At 44.3% G+C, this 21,089-nt stretch overlaps 2 protein-coding genes across 4 annotated transcripts; one reads left to right on the forward strand and one right to left on the reverse strand.

The window, feature by feature from the left end:
* The first annotated feature begins 548 nt into the window (after positions 1 to 548).
* On the forward strand, positions 549 to 13,805 carry ROPN1L (rhophilin associated tail protein 1 like). 3 transcript variants are annotated; one of them, XM_074897845.1, is made up of 7 exons: positions 549 to 596; positions 2,943 to 3,100; positions 5,655 to 5,778; positions 5,940 to 6,101; positions 8,433 to 8,608; positions 10,914 to 11,001; positions 13,669 to 13,805. In XM_074897845.1, the coding sequence occupies exons 2-6, from the start codon at positions 2,970 to 2,972 to the stop codon at positions 10,975 to 10,977; spliced, it is 657 nt and encodes a 218-aa protein (XP_074753946.1). In that variant the 5' UTR covers positions 549 to 596; positions 2,943 to 2,969; the 3' UTR covers positions 10,978 to 11,001; positions 13,669 to 13,805. The 3 variants fall into 3 exon arrangements, with proteins under 3 accessions (XP_074753946.1, XP_074753945.1, XP_074753947.1); XM_074897844.1 differs by lacking the exon at positions 13,669 to 13,805 and having other exon boundaries at positions 10,914 to 11,256; XM_074897846.1 differs by lacking the exons at positions 549 to 596; positions 13,669 to 13,805 and adding an exon at positions 739 to 749 and having other exon boundaries at positions 10,914 to 11,256.
* Positions 12,578 to 20,774, reverse strand: SNRNP48 (small nuclear ribonucleoprotein U11/U12 subunit 48). The gene is made up of 9 exons (XM_074897843.1): positions 20,690 to 20,774; positions 20,486 to 20,599; positions 20,196 to 20,256; positions 19,416 to 19,490; positions 16,574 to 16,762; positions 15,528 to 15,649; positions 14,968 to 15,083; positions 13,728 to 13,892; positions 12,578 to 12,859 (listed from the first exon to the last, which is right to left on the reverse strand). Exons 1-9 carry the CDS (start codon positions 20,723 to 20,725, stop codon positions 12,820 to 12,822), a joined length of 918 nt encoding a protein of 305 aa, XP_074753944.1. The 5' UTR covers positions 20,726 to 20,774; the 3' UTR covers positions 12,578 to 12,819.
* Positions 20,775 to 21,089: the final 315 nt, after the last annotated feature.

Raw genomic sequence — 21,089 nt, forward strand, 5'->3', positions numbered from 1 at the left:
GGTGTCTTTACAGAGGATGGCATTCAGGTTACCTCCAGTGCTGTTTTTATCGGCAATGGAAATAGCAGAGGTCTTGTAGTCCTCCACCAAAACTTTGAGGCGGAGAGGGCCCTTTAGCACCTTGCTGTCCCAGAGTAGGGGGACAGCCCCTGCTGCCTCGTCAGCAGGTGTGGTGCCAGGTTTGGAGCAGTGGGTGCTGAGGAGCAGCCGGCACTGGCCCTGCTGTGCTTGGCGGGGCAGCCCAGGCCGCCAGCGGCATTGCTGAGGCCGAGGCACCAGGCCGGTGCTCGTGGCCGAGCCTGTCCTTTGAAGCAGCTGCTACGGGTAAGTAACGGGAGTTACAGGAGGCAATACGTTACCCTGTTCTGGCAGCTCAGGCAGTGTTTGTTCCCCTCTTATCCGAGCCTGGGAAGGAGGTAGGAGAGAGCCGATGCCAAAAGGGATGTGCCACACTACTGCTGCTTCGCAGGCAGTGCAGCATCCTGGCCGGGGGACACGCTGGGGGGACCGGGGGGCCCCGGAGACCCAGCGCCCCACCTCCCCGCGACGGGCTCTGCCGCTGACTTAGCGCTGAGGTGCTTCAGGTTTTGTCAGAGGTTTGTAGAAAACGGGTGTTGCTCTTGCATTTCCAGCAACGTTGGCAACAACCCTCTTCCCCCGCCGGGCCCCCGCCTTGCCCGTTAAGCACCCGGGCGGCCTCCCGCCCCTCCCGCGTTGCCGGGGCAGCGGGGCCGCGGAGAGAGGGGCAGGTGAGGCGGCCGGGCCCGCCCGGGCCTCCCCCGAGCCCCGGGTAGCCAGGGGGGGGCCCTCAGGGCCGGCTCGGCGGGTGTTGCCGTTGCGGGGTGGAGGGGGTTGAGTGCCCGGGGCCGCTGCCCCTCCGGCCGGAGCCGTGGGACGGCGGTCGCGGTCCCTCTGTTCTCAGCTTTCCCGGCGCCGGGGCCTGGCGGCGGCCGAGGAGGGCGAGTGCGTCAGGCGGCTCCTAACAATTGGGGTGTCCCGGGAGGAGGGGGCGGCCGTGGGGCCTGGGGCGGCCGTGGGGCCTGGGGCGGCCGTGGGGCAGGGCAGGGCAGCCTCGGCTGCCCGCTCGTCCGGCTGGTCTCGGCCCCCAGAACGCCTGGGGCCAGTTTTGGGTGCGTGAGCGGAAAAACAGAAAATAAGAGCGAATAGAAGGAGGTGGGGGAGATTAGATGACCTTTGTGTTCAGCAAGAGAGCAACCCGTGTTGGAGTACAAGGGGTAGGTATTGCTGTGGGCTGATGGTGAAAAGCTGTGAAGGCTCTCTGACCTGAACGTGTTTTTCTTTGCTCATGAGGCGTGTATGTGTGGAGGAGGTTCCCTTTGAACACCTGAAAAGCCTTTTTCACTGTGAGGGTGACTGAGCACTGGCACAGGTTGCCCAGGGAGCTCGTGGAGTCTCCATGCCTGGAGATAACTCCAAAGCCGTGTGGACACCATCCTGGACAACTGGCTGTAGGGGGCCCTGCTTGAGCCAGAGGATCTCCAGAGGTCCCTGATAACCTCAGCTCTTCTGTGAGACTCTGTGATTAATGACTTACTATAGAAAAGCAGGTCTCATGCTCTTCGCCCCCCCCAAATTTTTCTTTTCTGATTAGTTTTTTTTTTTTTTACTGCTCCCAAGGACATGTGCACACTCTTGTCTATTCCTTCCTCGAGGTTTTCCCGTTCTCTAGGTTATCCTGAAATCCTGAACTTTTTGCCTTCAGCATCGGTCCCTTGGCTAGAGCTGCATTCTTGAATCATTACTGGAAGTGCATGACCAATGTAGCAATTAAATCCACACTCGGAAGACTGTCCCTGATGAAATTTGCTGCGTTGGAGTAATGAAGACACTGTACCCTGTCAGAGTTTCTCCAAGAAGTGAAGTTCTAAGTATGGTTTGATCTTCAAAGGAGCCTTGAGTCACAGCAGTCCTATTGCTTCATCGCTGACTTTCCGTTTTCTTGCCATACAGGAAAATTCACATGATAGGGGGAGAAAGCCATCTGCCAGATACTCTTATTTTAATTTAAGAAATTCAAAATAAATGTAAACTTTTAAAGGATGGTGCTGTTACATTTATTTTTACATTGATGCCATTGCTTTCACTGCTCTTCCCTTCTGCAAATAGCTTTTTTCAGATCTTTTTGCTAAATCAGTTTAAGTAGGCCGTAGTTTGTCCTTGAAATGATGAGGAAAGTGCCCAGATTTCCCACCAAATGTGCTCTATTGCTATAATGGGAGAATGGCAATACAATAACCTATGTCTGTCCCTTCTTTTGGATCCTGGGGAACAGGATTCCTTGCAACAAATAAGTTATACCCTGAGACAAACCTACCTGTAAAACTATATTAGTAAAGTACAGTGCGTGATTGCAGCACATGTGAATGTTTTGTTCATCACTGTAATTTTTTAATGTGAAGTCTGCCAGCAGCACAAATTAGGAACTTTTTGCTACAGTTTTTTGAATATGTGAACACAGCAGAAACTTGGTAGTCTGCATACTCTCGCTTCTGTACCGAACTGACAAGACTCTTCTTCACTTGCAGTAGCGAGTTGTCAACATCGTTAGCTTTCACGTTGGCATGTATGGTGTGACTTGTCTGCACTACCTGTTTTATAAATTCATATTGTGGTAGGTTTGAGGAGAAAAATACATTTAAAACTATCTAAAGATATCTGTTAAAAGAGTAGTTCTCCTCACCCGGAGCTGTGGTTGCTGTCTGAGCTCCAGTCTTTTTCCTTGGTGTTGCCATCAAGTATAAGTTTTTTACAAGTGTGCAATGCTCATCTGTTTACCCTTCCAAGTCAGTCAGTTCTGCAGTAGCTCCAGCTGTCGAGTAGGACAGGAGGGAGTTTGGGTACAAGTACTGTTGGCCCCCATGTGCACACACAGCTTTCCATTCACATTTTGCATCTATGAACTGCTCTTTTATTTCTTTCAGGTCCCTGTAACTGAACACAAAGAGACCATGCCTCTTCCAGAAACCATGTTCTGTGCTCAGCAGATCAAAATCCCCCCTGAGCTACCTGATATTCTGAAGCAATTTACTAAAGCTGCTATTAGGACTCAACCTCATGATGTTTTGCAGTGGGCAGCTGCGTAAGTACGATGTTCATGTAATGATGTAGTGCTGTGCGTATGGACCCACAAAATTTCACTGCTTCTGTTTATTGTACAGCGGAGCTGGCTGAGTATTAAAGCAACCTGTATATTGCATACATGCTTCTCTGTGTTAAGGCAGCATGTGAGCCTTTTAAAAATAGTGTAGTAGACTTATTTTCTGTTTTGCTGAGGTTTAGGACTGGCATATTTCTGGAATACGTTGATATCCATGCAGAAAAATGCATCTTAATATTTTTTTGGTTAATTTTTCTATCCTAAAGACAAACCTTTTTTCAGTTGCTTTTTTTTTTTTTTCCTCCTCTTGTGTGAGACTTAATTCTTGGAATTTAAAGGAAACTAGAAAATAGCTTTCTAATTCTTAAGCTTCCTTAAATTTTTTTTTTACCTGTTTCCAGAACAAAATTAAAGGGTCTACTTAAATGTTACTGAAATAGGAAAAGAGCCTGAAAAGTTGCAACTTTTAGGTGATAGTCCACGTAATAGATCTCTCACTGTAAAGTTGATTGAAGAGATTTAAATGTTTCTTCTTTAACTTTTTTTCTTTTACCTCAACTGCTTGCTATCGTTTCTTCCTGTCCTACAGTTTGTGTGAACAAGCTCTTGGAAGGGTATCTGTGAGATGTTCTCAGTTGGGGGGACTGAAATACGGCTGTACTGTGTACATGAGGGAGGGGAGGCTGTTAACTAAGCCATGCTGGAGTCTAGCTTGTCCATTAAGAAGAAAAAAAAAAAAAACCAAAGCTGAATTGCTACCGCTGCAGTGTTGGAGAAAGGTAGTGGGAACATCCTAAAATAGCATGACGTTTCTTAGGAACATGATGGAGGTGGGGTGAGGCAGACCTCCCGGCAATTGGTGTGCAAGGAGCTTGCCCCCACCTGAGCAGTTGTAAGCAGCAGCCACCAGGTAGCTTGAATCTGCTGGGACCTGGGGCTGGCAAGAGCAGGGGCAGCATGAAAACTGCCATGGCCACGCCACCAGCCAGACCCCCGCCTCTGCTTAAAGATAGCATCAGCTCAGTCGGAGGAGCCCCCGCAAATGGATAGGTGGCTGCTTCTGATCACAGAATCACACAATTGTCTAGGTTGGAAAAGACCTTGAAGACCATCCAGTCCAACCATCAACCCAACACTGACAGTTCCCAACTACACCATATCCTTCAGCGCTATGTCGACCCGACTCTTAAACACCTCCAGGGATGGGGACTCCACCACCTCCCTGGGCAGCCCATTCCAACGCCTAACAACCCCTTCTGTAAAGAAATGCTTCCTAATATCTAGTCTAAACCTCCCCTGGCACAACTTGAGGCCATTCCCTCTTGCCCTGCCACTTACTACTTGGTTAAAGACACTCATCCCCAGCTCTCTGCAACCTCCTTTCAGGTAGCTGTAGAGGGCGATGAGGTCTCCCCTCAGCCTCCTCTTCTCCAGACTAAACACCCTCAGTTCCCTCAGCCATTCCTCATATGACATGTGCTCCAGAACCTTCACCAGCTTCATTGCCATTCTTTGGACATGCTCGAGTAATTCAATGTCCTTCTTTCTGGAATATGCTCTGGTGTGAGAGCACCTTGGGCTGAGCACGGTCTGGACCTGGGAACCATGCCAAGCAGAGCAAGCCTGAAGTTTCACACTGCTGACGGTGTTGTAGTGCTTGTCCCTGTGAATAACCAGATGGGGAAATGGATCTGGCTGAAAAATAGCCCAGGCATTATACATACATATATACTGTGCATCTATTTCTGTACAGTCACGCTACTTCAGTTCTGCAGTGCTGCTTGCTGTGCATTTTGGCAAGTGTTTGCACAGCATGGGATAGCCTGGGCATGGACATGGGTGCGCAGGGCAGATGAGGGAGGACAAATGGAGAAACCCTTAAGTTAGTCCTGCTATCGACTGAATGAAAACAAAGGGTTGGTTTTTTTCTTTTCATGGTTTGGAATTGCTGACCAGTTATGGCAGAGGTGGTTGCTCTTAAGGTGATGGTAGCCTTATAAATTAAAAGGATGTGCATCTAATTCCCTTTCTTCTTCAATTGTAAATTTTACTTTGGAGTGGACAGAAATAGCAGAAATGCTGATGAGAGAGCTGCAGTGCAAATAGCCATTTGTGCTTTTCAGGTAGGGTGTGAGGGGAATGTTAAACAAATCATCCCTAAGGTGCTTATCAGTCAAATGGGAAAAGCCTGCACTTTGATTTGAAAGCCCACTCTGATGCTGATAAATCACTCCTCCTTTGTCAAGAAAGTTTGAGTATATCATGCACAAAGTAAGTTAAATGCCTGAAGAATTATTAGAATGTCGTAAAAAGGAGAGTGTAAAGTCTAAAGACTGTGGTTTCCACTAAAAAGAAAGGTGATATCTGGGCACGGGGAGATGGGAATTGCACGGCGGGGTGGGGGGCAGCTTGCCGAGTGCTGCTGCTCCTGCGCTGGAGCGTGGGCATTCATACACTGAACTGTAAGAGCATTTACTTCTGTGCAGCTTATAACAGCCATGGGCACTGAAGTGTGTTGCTCTTCTCATTCACTTAGGTATTTTTCGGCGTTGTCAAAAGGCGAGCCCCTTCCTGTGAAGAAAAGGATTGAAATGCCTTTAGCAGCAGAGAAAACAGATGCTGGTTTGACCCCAGGACTCCTTAAAATCTTGCACGAGCAGGTACAAACTGGCCTTTATCAAATGCGGAATGCTGATGTGCCAGGGATGGCTGGGGAGACTGACTGTCAAGTATTTTGGTGTATTTTGAGGAGGGATTGTGTGTTCTCAGTTTCATTTTGGTTTTTGGAGTTCTTACTGTGGTACCATGATTTTGTTTAAAGCTGTCTCCCAAAGGCATGGTGAGTGTTGCACAACTGAAGGAGAAATGGAAGCACTTGTGCTTGCCAGAAGAGCAGCTGAAAGCTATCTTGCAGTTGGATGACTTCGGTGAGGAGGTGGAATGGATGAAGGTTCTGGCACTTGGGTGCAGCGTGCTCGGCAGGGTATGTTCACAGTGGGAGCCCTCGTATCCAAACGCAAACAGTCATATACGATTGTACATGAGGTAGACCATAGAACAATTACTGCAAATGGACTTTTGGGGAATTCTGATTGCTTTTGCAGCAGCTGGCAAAGTGGCTTGTGTGCTTACTTCTGTTCCTCATCAGCTTTTGGCCAGGAGAGCTTAACCAGAAAGAGGGCTAAGTCCTGAGTTTGCTGGGATGGCAGTAGAAGAGCAAGCATGTCTGCAGGGAGCTTAGACCATGGGAGAGAAGATGATAGAGGAATGATGCTTACAGCATCAGTACAGATGTCCGGAGGAGAACTAGAGGGAGAAATTAAAACATCAATTTTTAATTGATTGTGTAGTCAATTAAATTTTCACAAAGCAGTTAATGTTACTAAATCTACATTTAATTCTTTTAATGTCAGTAATAAACTCTCAGCAGAGCATTTCAACAGAATGAGAGATTATAAAATGTACTAAGCTGATGTTCTTATGAAGTATAATATTTTTAATAACTTTTACAGTAGGGAAGAAGGGGTACTGAAAAGAAAATACATGTTAAATAATATTTTGAGAAAGTTGCAATATCTGGAAGCCCTGAATGTTAACCTGGTCTGATGATGAAATCATGTATAAGTATTTTAACTGTATTTCTTGGTTTCATTCCTCTTGCCAACATGATTTTGTAGTTTGGGTCCTTTTTTTCATTTAAAAATAACAGCAATGTTACTTATTTAAAAAAAAAAAAAATTGAAACCAGAAACAGTGTCACAAGAACATTATTCTGATGAAGCTAGACAGTCTAAATTTACCTCCATCTATCCATCCTTTCAGATATTAAGTGAATGATTTGATTTCTGCTCTACATATTGAAACCTAAACTGAAGTTTTCTAAACCAGAGAGCAAGTTGCACACAAAAAATGTACATTAATTTTCCTGCAGCTGTAAATTGCTTTTATAGCTGAATAGAGTCACGGGTAAGATACAAGAGTAGGCACTTATGAGGTTCTTAATAACACCAGTCATCTGAAGTATCTTTTTGCAAAGCACTGACGTGTTTTTACAGCCTTGGAGAGATAACTACACAGGTAGCTTTTCAAAAGCAGTGAAATCGATGTGAATAACTTTGCTGTGCTGTGAGAGCGAGCGAGTGGCAGCTGGGAGAAGCAGGAGCAGGAACGGCAGTAGAGGGGTAGCAAATAGCAGAGGGTAGAGTCTGTCAGCATGTAGGCAGCTGCCTCTCCTTACCCATAGAGGCCTACTGGGAGAACTACATTAAGTAAAACTGTTAAGGGATTATAAAATGACATTTCTCTGGCCTGTGTTCTAGATCTTGAACAGGTATTGCATTTATTTTAAATACTGCTTTTTTACTGTTAGTAAATACTTATCTTTTTACAAAATCATCGCTTCCTTGTTAATGAAGAGGTAAGGGTAAACTTTGAAGAAGTTACAGCAAAAATATTACTACTTGAGTTAAACACGTGTGATTTCTTTGGGTTTTGTTCCTTTGTTTTAATGGCATCCAACCAGTCCTTGACTCAATGAAGCTCAATGCTGAATTTTCCTGCATGTTTTCCTGTATAGCTCAGCATATGTAGGGCACTAGGTTATAGACACTGTACTGAATAAAGGATTTTTCCAAAGTATATTTGGAACTAATACTTTGAGGCATGTTTGTTTTTAAGGGAGCTCAGACATTATTGGGCTTTGACTAAACAGAAATATTTGTGAAATGCTTTTTGCCTCAGTGCTTTTTCTACTAACTATTAAAATGGAACTTGCATACAACCAGAGAAAATAGTAAATATCAGCACTCCTAAAAATTAATATCATATAATATTACATCATAATAAAAATCATCAAACCCATATGAATTTTCTGAGGTTTGTAGATTTGTCTGTCTTAACTGCTGCTGAGAATTCATTTAGATCCATTGAGATAATAAGGAAACACACACATGCATGCACACACACGTATGTATATATATCACTAAATATAGTGATACTGGAATTTTTACAGTAGCAGAACAGAGCAATTTGACCATACAGGAGACAGGGCTCAGACTACCCAGTGTAATCTTTAAACATCATAAGATTCTGGTATTTCTTTGCTCCTGTCTCTACTAGAACTTCATTATCGTTTCCATTCTTGGACCTGCACTGGAGGGTAAATTTGATGTTGAAAGCTAGGTAACAATGATAAAGCCTTCATCTCCTTTACAGTCACTGTTAGTGGCTTACAGTGTGGATTTTGTCAGGGTATGGAAAGAATGTTCATGGCTCTGATACTGTTCTTCTCATTTCTTGACGGAACCCCCTGCAGTCTTTACTGAGTTCAATGAAACACGCCTGTGAAATCTTAACAAGGGAGCCAGAAGGAGGAGCGGCTTGCATTCCCTTTGAAACATTCTCATTCCTCTACTCCTATTTAGCCAGTATTGATGGAGAGATACCAGAGGAGAAAACTGAAGCATTCCTCCACAGAATTAAAGAACAAGCGTAAGTAAAAATCTGTGCATAGAATTTTAATGTATGGATCACCTTTAGTTTCTCCATGAACCTTTAATTTCAGGTGAATAGTCTATCTTCACTTTGGGTGTAGCCATAATGACAGGAGTAAAGGTTGACTAAGGTTATAGTGAAAGTGTACAGAGTAATTTTTTATTAAGTGGTCAACATTAGTGTTTGAACTGTTAAATGATAAATTATTATTTACCCATCTTAGAAATATTGAAGTCACTACCTGGTGGTATAATTTTTCCTGTAGGAAGCAATTATATACAGGTTGGTATCACCTGCATATTACTGGTACTGGAACCAGCATCATATTATGGGCTGCTCTTTTGATTTAACATAGATCATAAACCAGAGAGAGAAACTAGGAGTTCCCGCTTGAAGTCTGATGTTTCTATTGCGTTTTGCCTGAATTACTTCTCCCTTGAAATTTTCTTGAGAAAACATGTAGTATGCACTTCGTCTTAAATAGTTTGGCACTTCAATTTTTGTAGTGTTAGCTATGGTAGATTGTCCTTGGAATGCTCTTGGTGTTCGTTGCTTTCTGTGGATATAAAGAGCAAAGGCAGGGCATAGTCCCACCCAAATACTTCATCCCGGTTTGCTATTTGTACCAAGCTGGGGTGGTTGGGTATGTGTCTTGTCTGTTGTGTTCCTCTTTCTGCTTGCTCTGAGGTGGGTTTATAGTTTGGTGTTGGTCTTGTCAGTAAGCCATAAATTGATGCAGTTCTTCACAGCAGGAGATGCGTAGGTTGAAAGTTAAGCAAAAACCTGGCTGGTTTGCTATCAATGGTGGCTGTTCAGGTATTTTCTGTGCTGTTGTGCAATCTTTGGCTTGCTTCATAATGAAGAGGCAACCCCGTTCTCACCTCTTGACTTCAAGGAGTTTGTTAGCAAATTACAGTTCCCCCCAATATTATTAGGTGTCCTTCTTACAGGTTTGGCTAGAGAATACCCTGTTGATGATCAGTCTATTCAAATGCCACTTTCTGATGTGCTGTCACCATTGCTGGTACTCACAGCTTGTTTGTTGTGAATACTTCTGGACACCTGCACTTTATGATGATCAACAGGCTATTTGCATAGTTTGGCTACCTTTTTTCTTGAGCTCAACAGCACTATTCTGTTGCTTTAGACTGATGGCTGATCACATTTTTGTCAGCTTCTACAACAGCAAAAACTTGAAATTCACAGGCTTGTACTAACAGCTCTACTAACTACACCTAACTCATGCTAACTGCTACAAATGAAAATCTCAACTCTAATAGACTTTGAATGGTTATGTGAAGTCTTGTGCCCACAAAATTCCGTGTCAAAACCTCTTAACTTTTTAGCAGATGGAGGAAAGGATCCACTGAGAATCTGCATCTATTCCTGCTAGAATTAGCATGGAATTAGCATTAGGAATATATGGAAATGACAGTGTCTTCAATCCAGCTCTCGTTGATAAACCACCACTCATATTATCCATAGTTACACATAGGTCATAAAAAATGCACTTGATTTTAAACCAATTTAAAAAGATCCAAAACAGGCTTGTCTTCCAAGAGCTACCTACCAGATTCAACTATCGAGAACTGGTCTTTCTGTCTGTGATGGGTTGACCCTGGCTGGATGCCAAGGTGCCCACCAAAGCTGCTCTATCACTCCCCTCCTGCTCCAGCGTGGGGTCCTCCCCGGGCTGCAGGTGGATCTCTGCTCCACCGTTACCCTCCATGGGCTGCAGGACACACACAACCTGCCTCACCATGGGCTGCACCACGGGCTGCAGGGGGATCTCTACTCCAGCTTCTGGATCACCTCCTCTTCCTCCTTCTCCACTGGCCTTGGTGTCTGCAGAGTTGTTTCTCTCACATATTCTCCTCTCTCCTGCTGCAATTGCAGTTTTCTTTTCCCCCCTTCTTAAATATTATTCCAGAGGTGCTACCAGTGTCACCAATGGGCTCAGCCTTGGCCAGCAGCTCTGCTGGACATGGGGGAAGGCAGCTTCTCACAGAAACCGCTCGTGTAGCCCCCCTGCTCCCAAAACCTGGCCACACAAACCCCATACATTCTCTGATTGCAAAAAGGTCCATGTATATGGGAGCTCAAAAATGCACGAGCACACAAATGAACTGATTTAGTTTGTCATTAGGTACCAGATTGATAATTTTTAGTAAGAAAGAACCACTTTTTAATAATACTGCTCTTGCTTGAAATTAATATAACCCTCAATGGTATCTCATCCAACATGCTAGGATTTACTCTGTTAAGAGTATTGTTCTAAAGTATTTGGTTTATTCCTTTCCAGTGACCAACAAGCTGGCATGGTGCTGCTCAGAAACTTTCTGACTCAGCCCTCAACACTGTTTTGACTGAAGCCTACTCTTCAGCACCAGGTGATGGGGGGGGGGAAAAAAAACAATATGTGCAAGAAAATAATGTGTTCAAAGGACCGTTATTTGTACATTATAATACAAGATCTTCTCTGTCACTTCCTTTCCTTTATCCCACTCTTGAAACTGCCCTTCAGTGGATGTTAATTGAATACATGGTTCTAGTGCTCTCCTGCCTCTCAACTACCTGTGCTCACACCCAGGGAGTGGTACCTTCACTCATCTGTTTATATTGAATAAAAGGTGTTTTGTTATGGATCTCCTTACTTACACTTCATCAGTGATTTTAAATAGTGAAACACAGAATTAAACCTAGAGAACGCTGGACAGCTACAATTGCTGCATTTCTTGTTATGCTATGGTAGCACTGACACTTTTATGCAGTAGATTTTCTGGTCTGAAAACAAGACATATTTTAAAACAGATCCTTAGACAAGTCTATGTAAGAATGGAAAAAGATACTTCAGTTCTTGAAAGGGTCCTGAGTGAAAACAATATGGAACCATTGCTGTCCTTCCTTCCTTGAGTTGATGTTTCTTCTACCAGCTGAGGCACGGGGTTCTCATGAAGTTCTCTGGAGCTTGCTAAAACTATTAATTTAATAGGTCATGTTCTTGCAGACAGGGTAGTCAAAAGACAAGCTGTATTTGTGTAAGACTCTTTTACCAAGCCTTACTCCAGAGAACTTCGAGTTGAACAGCTGTAGTAGGCACAGAAGTCTAAATCAATCAGAACTAGACTAAGTATTTAGTAACAGATAATGACACTCAATTGCAGAAGCGATTGAGGTAAGAGACATGGACTGAGGCCAAAACCAGGAGCACATGGAGTGCCCTCTCCTGGCAGCTCGATCAAACAGAAGAAAGTAGTGTAGGAAAGCTGGATTTGCAAGCTTGTTTGTTGAGGTAACAAGCTTGGCTGATGATGACGTGACTTTGCTGTAGTAGACTGTGTGTGGAATTAACAGCACTAGAAATTGATATAATAAAAGTCTCACTGAAGTTATGTGGAATCCTCCTGCATACCCTTAATATGTACTTGCATGTCTTAAGTCTTACTGTTTTATCAACCTCTATCACTAGTATTTATATGTTAGACTACAGGATGGGAACTCCTGGTTCTTTTTGGAAGGATATGGGCATATACCTGGTGTTTGAAAATGGCAGTCAGTGAAACCAGTCCTTGGTGCCTCCCTACTAGTTTATGTGGAAAGCTGTATTCTCATCATCTTTGCCAGATGACACTGATCTTAAATTTCTTTAACATGAGCTTGGGAACAGTAACTTTCCTGTTATTGCCCTTTTATCACTAGCTGCAGTTGAAGGTTTTTTAGCCAGTTGGAAAACTCTGAGATCTGCCCTCTCACCTCTGGTACATGCTGTAACTAGGCAGTAAGTGCTGTTTTTTCTGGAACACTGTTCTCAGAGAGGACACTAGCAGGTGGGAGGGGAGCTCTCTTCATGCCTTTTCCATTTGCACTTATTTGGTCCTAGACTCCAGGGATTAGCTCTGTTCTATATCCACTAATTAGTACAGCCTCTCACATTTCTTTCTTCAGCCTTGACAGATTAAACTCAAATAGATAAGAGATCAATATAATTTATTAATAGATGCATTAGTGTTACAGATGCACACATTTTCTGACTAGCATTAAGGTTTGTCAGGATAAAAGCAATTAATTTTTGTCTCCAACCACAGCTGTGATACAGCACCAATATTAGGTCCATGGTGTTACTGTCCCTGGCACAACAGCAGTTATGATGGTTCCTGTGTGAGTAATTCTTTCAACAGCTGAAAAACAAAATGATCAGGTTCTTGTTTCTACTTCCTTCTTTTATGGCTGTGATACTTGTCTTCATCCCTGAAACAAAAACACAAACATCATGTGGGCTGTTAGATTCAGACTGACAAAATCTGAAGGTGGAAAAAAAAATACTCAGAAAATGGAAAGCTCTCATTAAATGTAATCATGTCCTCTTCTAAGGGAAGAAAGTAAACTCCTTTAAAACAGTTTACTTCCCATGCTGTTTTAATCAAAGCCTTGCCATTCAGTGCCATAGTGGCAATTAGTTTAGGATGAATGGCATCACTGTGTAATGAGGCAAGCAGTCATTCCCACCCATGCAGTAATCTACAGCACTTTCCCCATGCTCTAGAGCCAGTGCAGCATTCCTACAGACTTGCAGATGCAAATGTGCCCTTGTTGATGGTATTAGGTGTGGCCTAGATTTTTCTTTTGCCTAAAAATGTCCAAAGCTACTGAAGAGCAATAGCTCTGTTTTGAAGCATCTACCACAGAAAAGCTAGTCAAGTGATTGTATGTATATACATATTAGTGAAACAAATAATCCTGCTTAAGTCCTTGTGCAAACCAGAGCAGAAATCATCATTAGATATAAGTGCCCTTAGCTGGTTAAATGGGCAGTATGTTATGTTGATTGAGGAGTAAAACAGCCTGTAACAGCAGTGCGCTAATCCTATCGTGTGCTGTTGAAAATGTCACCTTTCAGACGTGAGAGTAAATGCTGAAGCCTGGTCCACAGTTTATGATCTCACAGCATGTTCTGTTTAGTATTAGTAGCCTCATGCCCCTGACTTGTTATACTTTGAGATGAGCCTAGCTTTTTAATTGGACAAGATATTCTAATTCTCTGCACTCCATTCTCACAGACTATGGCTACAGCTGCCTGATTCAGAAGCAGGAGTCAGCTGTCACTATTTATGCTCACCTTTCTCTTTTTCTTCGAGAATCTCTGTCTTTGCCTCTTTCGTGACTCCTTTTTCGTTTATTTGGACTCCTGCTGGTCTCTCTCCTATGTCTGGTGCGTTCAGCATCCTTACAGCTTCCTCCAGACTGCCGTGAGTCCACTGAAGCTGACCGCCTGTCTTCCTTTCTGAAGAAAAGATTATTGATCTCATTCAATAAAAATAGTTTCACAGTCACTATTGTTTTCAGTACCAGTTTTGTAATATAATTACCTACTAATGGTGTCAGACAGAGGATACATCTTTTATTAAGCCTCTCTATCTCACTAAGAAATACAGTACCTCCCAAAAGAGGCCCCAAGTCCATGCTCTTGTATGTGTGCATCTCGGCACACTGTTTAATCCAGTTACTTTTTACAAACGCTGTCCTACCTCTGCTCATGAAACCGGAGACAATACAAGGGATTCCCTCTGTTTTGCTTTAGATCCCTGACTCTTCAACCACCTGCCTTAAGCTGCTCCCTACAGCTGGAGATCCCAGCAAGCCTGATCACCTGTACAGCCTTTTCATTCACCTTCATTTTAATGCTGAAAACAAACACCTCAAGTGTCACCTTTTAGTTTGTTTCAATAACCTTTTCATCTCAAAGATCTCCTGAAGCACAAATAGACTATCACTAGGTCATGATTCAATTTTCATTTCAGTGACAAATGTTTGGAAGAGGCTGCAGTGCTGCTTGACACGGGAAGAAATATGTATACATAAACCACACTCTCAGGCACCACAGCAGCATTCACAGTCATAAGAACTGTAAAGGGTCACCATATTAGTAAGTTATGAAAACCTTTTCTCTGAGGTATTTCACATTATATCTGCCATAGCATGTCCTGTCATGTGGTAGGGAGGGGAAGAAATTGCGTACTTCTATTTTCAAGTGTCCTCTGTCCCAGCTATCACGTATACGTGTGCATTTGGAGAAAGAGGGAGCACTATTCCTTCCCCAGCTCCACCAGGAACTATCTCTTCACCTGGATCACTTACAATCTACCTCCTTACCACTGAAAAAAAGTTAGTAATTCATTTTTCCTCATCCTTCATACAGACAGAGCTTCTCAAGCGAGCACTTAACAGAATTAATATAAAACAGATTGTGCATACATCTAAACCGAGGTTGGTGTGTGGCCTATTAGAAAGAGGTAATAGGATAACATTACAGGCTCAGGCTGCTGACATCCCTGAGGAATTTGCCAACTGCGACATACCTTCCTGAGGGTTTTGACTTCCCTCCTTCACTTATGTCTGCGTTATCCAACCGATTCTCCTCCTGCCAGTGATTGCTGAGTTCTTCCATATGCACACCAATCACATCCCGAATCACCTGGAGATTAAGATACATTAAAAGCAAACAACAAGAAAAGCAGCATGTCATGGTAGTGGCCTGAACAAGCAACTAGACAGCAGAAGGTAAACATCTCAGAAAATAAATTCCCCTCCGAACCCTGTACATCAGATGTTAGAATGGAAAGTCTTATTTGCAGAAACAGGTATTTCAGCACAAATTTAAATAGCACTGTTTTACAATAGACAGTGAACTATATCTTGCTCGCATTTTCACATTCAAAATGTACATCAGAAATGCTCCTGTTATTTGCAACAAACCAGAAATAAAAAAAAAAGATTCCTCTATAGTTTGCAACTCTAATAAACCAGGGCATAAGAAATGGAAAAAAGAGAGACAGTTTCTTTGTCTGAAAGGGCCTATCATCGTTTCTGCTGATATACGATAAGCACTTTTGTCCAAAAAACTATTTTCAGATCTCACCTCAGTGTAGGACTTCTTTGTTATATGAACATTCTTAGCCCTGTATGACTGCCGCCGCCTTTTGTAGTCTCGCATTTCAGCCAGAATTTCAAGATGGGACTTTGGACCTTTCTGGCTATCATCTAGCAAAAAATTGGAAGCAAAACACATGGTCATTAGCAGGACATTAGCACCTGCAGGTATGCAAGTCTAGTGCTTTAGTGATAAAAGTCTAAAACATAAAATATAGTGTTCTTTCTGAAGTTTCTCCTGTATTTAGTAACTATTATGAATTTAGCACAACTTTCCTCTCCAACCTCCTTGCTAGTTTATACAAGACTAAAAAGCCACCTAAGCAAGTGCTGTTATGTGATCTCAGTCTGCTAACAGTGATCCAAATCAACATAGGAGCTTGTGATTTAGTGAAGTGCCTACAAAATACAGGCCATGTTTTCAAAGCCAGTATTACAGTAAGACACAAAGATTGAGAAAGCCAGATTCTGTAAAAGATTTACCTGTGTAGATGACAAACACTATATCCTACCTCCTAGGCACAGCAGGACCGAGAGGGTAACACAGGTGCTTATGTTGCACTTAGTATAGTTACAGACTGGCATGACTCAACAGGGATGAAAGGCCTCAGTCCAATACACCCATTTGTATTTTGCTCAAGAGCTCCATCAGATGACTGCCAAGCCTTCTTGTTCAGCTTTTAGTCTTAAGTGATCATCATCTCTCACAGCAAACACTGTTCCAAACTGCACGGTAAGTTGGCAACATTATGCAACTTGAAGTGAGTTGCAGTAAAGACAAAAGATCCATCCACTAAGATACACACAATGTGTGTGCCAAGAGCAGAGCACTGAGGCTTCCTCAAAAGTAAACAACATAAATAATACCAATCCAGTGTGTTCTCATGTCAGGCTGTCATTGTGGCTTTTAAGAACATTATGCTTTTCACAATAAAAATAGCACCAGCAATTCTGTTTGGCTTTCAACAAAACTTATCTAACTAGACAAAGTGAAAGTTCTGAGCCATAAATTCAACAACAGATCATTCTTCAAACCTTGGGTGATTTTTGCTGCTAAATCCACAAAGAGATCACTGTCATTTTCCGTTATTTGGGATCTAGACCTCTGTTTCTTTGTTTCCTCAACAACATAATCATAAAGAGCAAGGCGATCAGCTTGAGTCAGGTCACAGGTGAAACGCTTGTGATTCTGAGGAACTTCTACAGGCAGTAATGAGTAAGATCCTGGAGGTTGAACAGAGAGCTGTTATTAGTAAAAGAGCATATCTAGGAAAACACTGAGAAGCTCAACAAACAAACAATGCAGTAAACACCCATGCTGTTTTCATCCTTCCCCTACATATCTGTAAGAAGTTTCAACCTTTTTAATTTGAAAGGATAAAAAGTGCTCAAAGAAAAAAAAAAGCCCAAATCCTTCCCCAGCCCCACACAGGCGGTAAAACCTCTCTTGACAGCTTACACTGTTAGCTACAGGTTTTCATATGCTTTGAAGGGATTGTAGTAGATTAGACCAAAAGAACAGTTTGTATTGTCCCATCAATTTCAGCTCTTGGTTTACAAACTAAAGCTCTAACTTGTGGGTTTGTCTTAATCCTAGAATTTTCTACAAGGTACTAGCTGCAAAATACCCGTTCTGCCAACAAGAATGAAAGCTTCTAGGAGATCAGATAACTGGGCACTGTGCAAATCAGTCTCATACTCAACCACTTTCTCTGTAGAGCTTTTGGAATAGACTGCCACAGGCATTTATAACTAAAAGGGCTACAAAAGCACTTTCAGAATGTTCCAGATTAGTTCAGATAACTGAAGTTACGAAAATAAACACACTGCCTGCACACTCTTCTATCCCTGAACGATCAGCCCAGTGCTCTTCCCATTCCCCAGTTAAAACAAATATCCTCCCAACAAACAATATATCCATTCTCAACCCATTGCAAGGACAATGCCAAGCAAAGTGCCTTCCCTCAAGATACAGGATAAAGTATTCTAGGATATTGCCTGCAGTAAAGCATTTTCCTTGAAAACATTCAAATTCCCAGCAGCCATTGACCTGACCTCCATAATCCTGCTCCCCATAAGGCAACCTTCTCCCTGCAAGGTGCAGTCCCACACAGACGTATATCTCCAGGCAGACAGAAGAGCTAACACATAAGATAGGGTGTATGCAGGAGCCTTCAAAACAGCAAAGCTACTGCTTCTCTAGATTATTCAGCACTTAACGGAAGCTGGGCAATCTTTCACATCCTGGTTTAACTAAAGACACCAAAGATGAGGAAGAGGAGCCACAGTAACTCTACAACAACAAACCTAAAATTCAAGATTTCCTCATTACTGTACTTGAAGCCTAAACCAGAACTTTTCTAATCCAAACTCAAATATTTAAGCATGAATACTAGAATTTTATTTTTAAAATGTGCTGTTCTTAAAGGGTCACGGAAGCCCATAAAAGTGCCCTGATAGTTACGTGTTTGTGGTTTTACAAGAATTTCACAACTTGTGATTAAGACCAGCCTTCCTGTCCTATTATATAGCTATTCTAATGTTCTAAATATGGCTAGAATTTTTTAAAAGCAAAGAAAGATAATTACTTCCTTTGATAGTCAGTCAAAAGGAAAGTACGATGAAAAATGCTTTCCGTTCGTTTCTGTTGCCAAAGACTAAACAATTCCAAGTCAGTAGATCTTACAATAGGCCAGGATGCCACAGAGAACCAGCCCAAGACAGTTTCAGTGTTATCTTCAGAGAAATGCAAGCTTGTGTTGAAATTGGACGGCAAACACTGGCATCTAGTGGCTCACTGATGCATGCTGGCCATGCACCACCTGAGAAAGGGTTTAGCCAGTTCTCTGCTTGGATGTCCTTGTGTCAAATTAATCAATCAGTTCTCTCCAAAGGAAATGCACCCGACACGGTCCAAACAAGTGACCATCACATGAAAGCTCTTTCCCAAGCAACTGTCTGCTAAGGCTCCATTTGCTATGCCAGAGAAACAAAGACAACATGAAAAACTATGCATGAGCAACCTACAAGGAAAGTAGAACAAATGCACTTTTTCTTCTGCTCATATAGGTTTACCAAACTAAAGGACTGCAGACAGTCAATGCTGTATCCTTCAGGTGTTGCAATAATTTCAAAATTATATGCTGCAGGTGTGAAATAGTTTCTATAGGTAGCCCTACTTTTCTGCTCTGTATTGGTCTGAATTCTAAAAGAGAAGCACTGCTCAGTCTTAACCTGGTTCCCAGACTGGTCACAAAACCCACTGAAAAATGAAACATAAAGGAACTAATGAGCTGAGAGCAGTGGAAAGGACACAATCCTATTTGTAGATGTATCAGGATATTTCTTACACAACTTCTTAGGACAGTCTTGAAACAATCCAACCTAATAATACACATGTTGGGTTTTGATCTGAGAAGTAGTGGACAAGCACACACAGCTCATGTCTAGCAATTAATCCTTAAATGAACCATCACATGAAGAACACAGCTGGAGGCAGCATTAAAAGAGTTTGAGCCATAAAGACCAGAAGGATAATATCGGAACACACAGGCAGAAAGCAAAGGGTAGGTAGTGGGATGGGAAGTGAAGGACGCGTGCTTTAAGAGACTCCTGAATTTTGTACTGTTGATTTTCCACTCCTGAAGAGAACCAGAGATGTGAGCATAACAGACTCGTATTTTCTCTTATCTAATTGTCCTGAGCAGAGAAAGTAGTTATGCTCCAAAATATACAAGGGAAGGAATATTAAAAATAAATTTTAAAAAGTCTTTGCAGCAGTACACAAGTGGAATGAAGGCAGCTCCGAGGGGGGAGACAAGTGCAGCTCTCCACATGAGAGCTGACAAAGTAATCTCAGTATCTGCTTGTTACGTACCTTCACTGTAGCCTGTACCTTCTTTTGCACTTTGAGCTCTAGCTTGCTTAACAATGTGAAACTGTAGATCTTTATCTGCAGACAGAGGAGTCAAAAATATGACAGAACTTTTACATCAAGTACTCGGTAGAGTTAGTCTTTATTCCCCAGCCTCTATTATGAGACGTATTATGTTACAGAACACTGTGGTTTTACTTATGCATAAGGGAAGGTCTGAACTAAAAATATAATCTATTCCATATTTGAACTGAGGGAAAAAAAAAAAAAAAGAAGGATTTCTGAGTTACAGAAAAATCTCCTTCTGTGCCATTCCTATACCCCCAAATTCTAGGGCCAGTCTTTCCACCTCTGAGCATGCATTTTAGTGCACTTTCTGCACTTGATGCAAGGAGAACACAGGTAGAACCTGGAAAATAACCTAAGATGGAGAAAAAGATCCTCCTTGGATTTGAAAATGAAAACAGCCTAGTGACCTACAGAGCAGAATTACACAGCGACAGAAGCATACCAAGGGTAAATGGATGGAAACACTGTATTTTTAGGAGGCCTTGGAAAGTTTACAACTGATGAGGCAGTGGGGTGTGCTACCGCGGGGACCTGGACTCTGCCCCCTCCGCCTGGATCTCCCCTCAGCCCCATCCCCTGCCCCTCTCCGGGGGTCTCTCCTCAGTCCCATCCCCTGCCCTCTCCCCCCGGGTCCCCCCTCAGCCCCGGCTGCCCCCCCGCCGCCGCCGGGGGACGGGGACGGCCCCGTCAGGCAAAGCCCCCGCTGCCGCTCACCCATAGCGACGGTGGGAACCTTCAGGTTTTCGTAGAAAAATCTGGAGTCGTACATCTCGGCCTGCGGGACCAAGCGGCTCAGTCAAGGCCCCGGGGCTGCCCCAGCGACACCGGCTCCGGGCTCGGCCGCCCAGTCGCCCCCGGCCAGCGGGGATCCCCGCCCGCGCCCTCAGGCCGCTGCCGCCCGCTCAGCCGGGCGGGCAGGCGCCGTCCCCGGGGCAGCAGCGCCAGCTCCATGCCCTCGCCCCCCCGAGTAGGGCAACCCGCCCGCCGCCGCCCCGGGCGCCCACCTCCTCCTCTGCGGAGTAGCCCATCTTGCGGAGCCGGCAGGACGCGACGTGCCTCTCCAGCGACGCCCGGGGGACGCGGTGGTGGACGTCGTAGGGGCACGGCACCCGCTCCACCTACCAGCGAGACACGGGTCAGCGTGCACCGCCACCCCTACCCCCTACCCCCGCCCCACGCCCCCGGCGGAACCCCGGCCGCCGCCTTACCGCGTCCCCCAGCCACACCGCGCAGGGAGCCGCCATTGCGCGGCGGGAGGGTGGGCCGGCCGCCGCGGCCCCGTGACCGCCGGGGGCGGAGCCGGCGCCATATTTACTGAGGGCGCTGCTGCCACAGAGAACGGTCGGGCTGCGGCGCCACCTTGCCCGGTTCCAGGAGGGGAGGACACGCTGCCCGCGCTCTGCGGCCGGCAGCCCCGCTCCTTCCTAGCGCGGGAAGGGATTGTAAGAGCTCCGGCGCGCCGCGGCGGGAAACCCGAGGAAGAGTCAGGGCGGAGAGGCGGCAGGGGGCGCGCTGCCCGCCCGTCCGCCCGCCGTCACCTGCGGGCAGGCGGCCTCCGGCCCGGCTGCGACAGCCGGCAGGGCCCGCAGCGCGGGGGGAGGGCGCCGC

Source organism: Athene noctua, chromosome 2, assembly GCF_965140245.1.
Source record: "Athene noctua chromosome 2, bAthNoc1.hap1.1, whole genome shotgun sequence".
Lineage (NCBI taxonomy): Eukaryota > Metazoa > Chordata > Aves > Strigiformes > Strigidae > Athene > Athene noctua.

Bases quoted from the DNA above. Each gene is read 5' to 3' on its own strand.
- SNRNP48 (XM_074897843.1), bottom strand. From the start codon at position 20,725: ATGGCGGCTCCCTGCGCGGTGTGGCTGGGGGACGCG. The intron at 19,491-20,195 runs GTGAGCGGCAGC...CTCTGTCTGCAG, and splicing joins GGTTCCCACCGTCGCTATGG to ATAAAGATCTACAGTTTCAC. The intron at 16,763-19,415 runs GTACGTAACAAG...TTCAACCTCCAG, and splicing joins AGGTACAGGCTACAGTGAAG to GATCTTACTCATTACTGCCT.
- ROPN1L (XM_074897845.1), top strand. From the start codon at position 2,970: ATGCCTCTTCCAGAAACCATGTTCTGTGCTCAGCAGATCAAAATCCCC. The intron at 3,101-5,654 runs GTAAGTACGATG...TCATTCACTTAG, and splicing joins GTTTTGCAGTGGGCAGCTGC to GTATTTTTCGGCGTTGTCAA. The intron at 5,779-5,939 runs GTACAAACTGGC...TTTTGTTTAAAG, and splicing joins TTAAAATCTTGCACGAGCAG to CTGTCTCCCAAAGGCATGGT.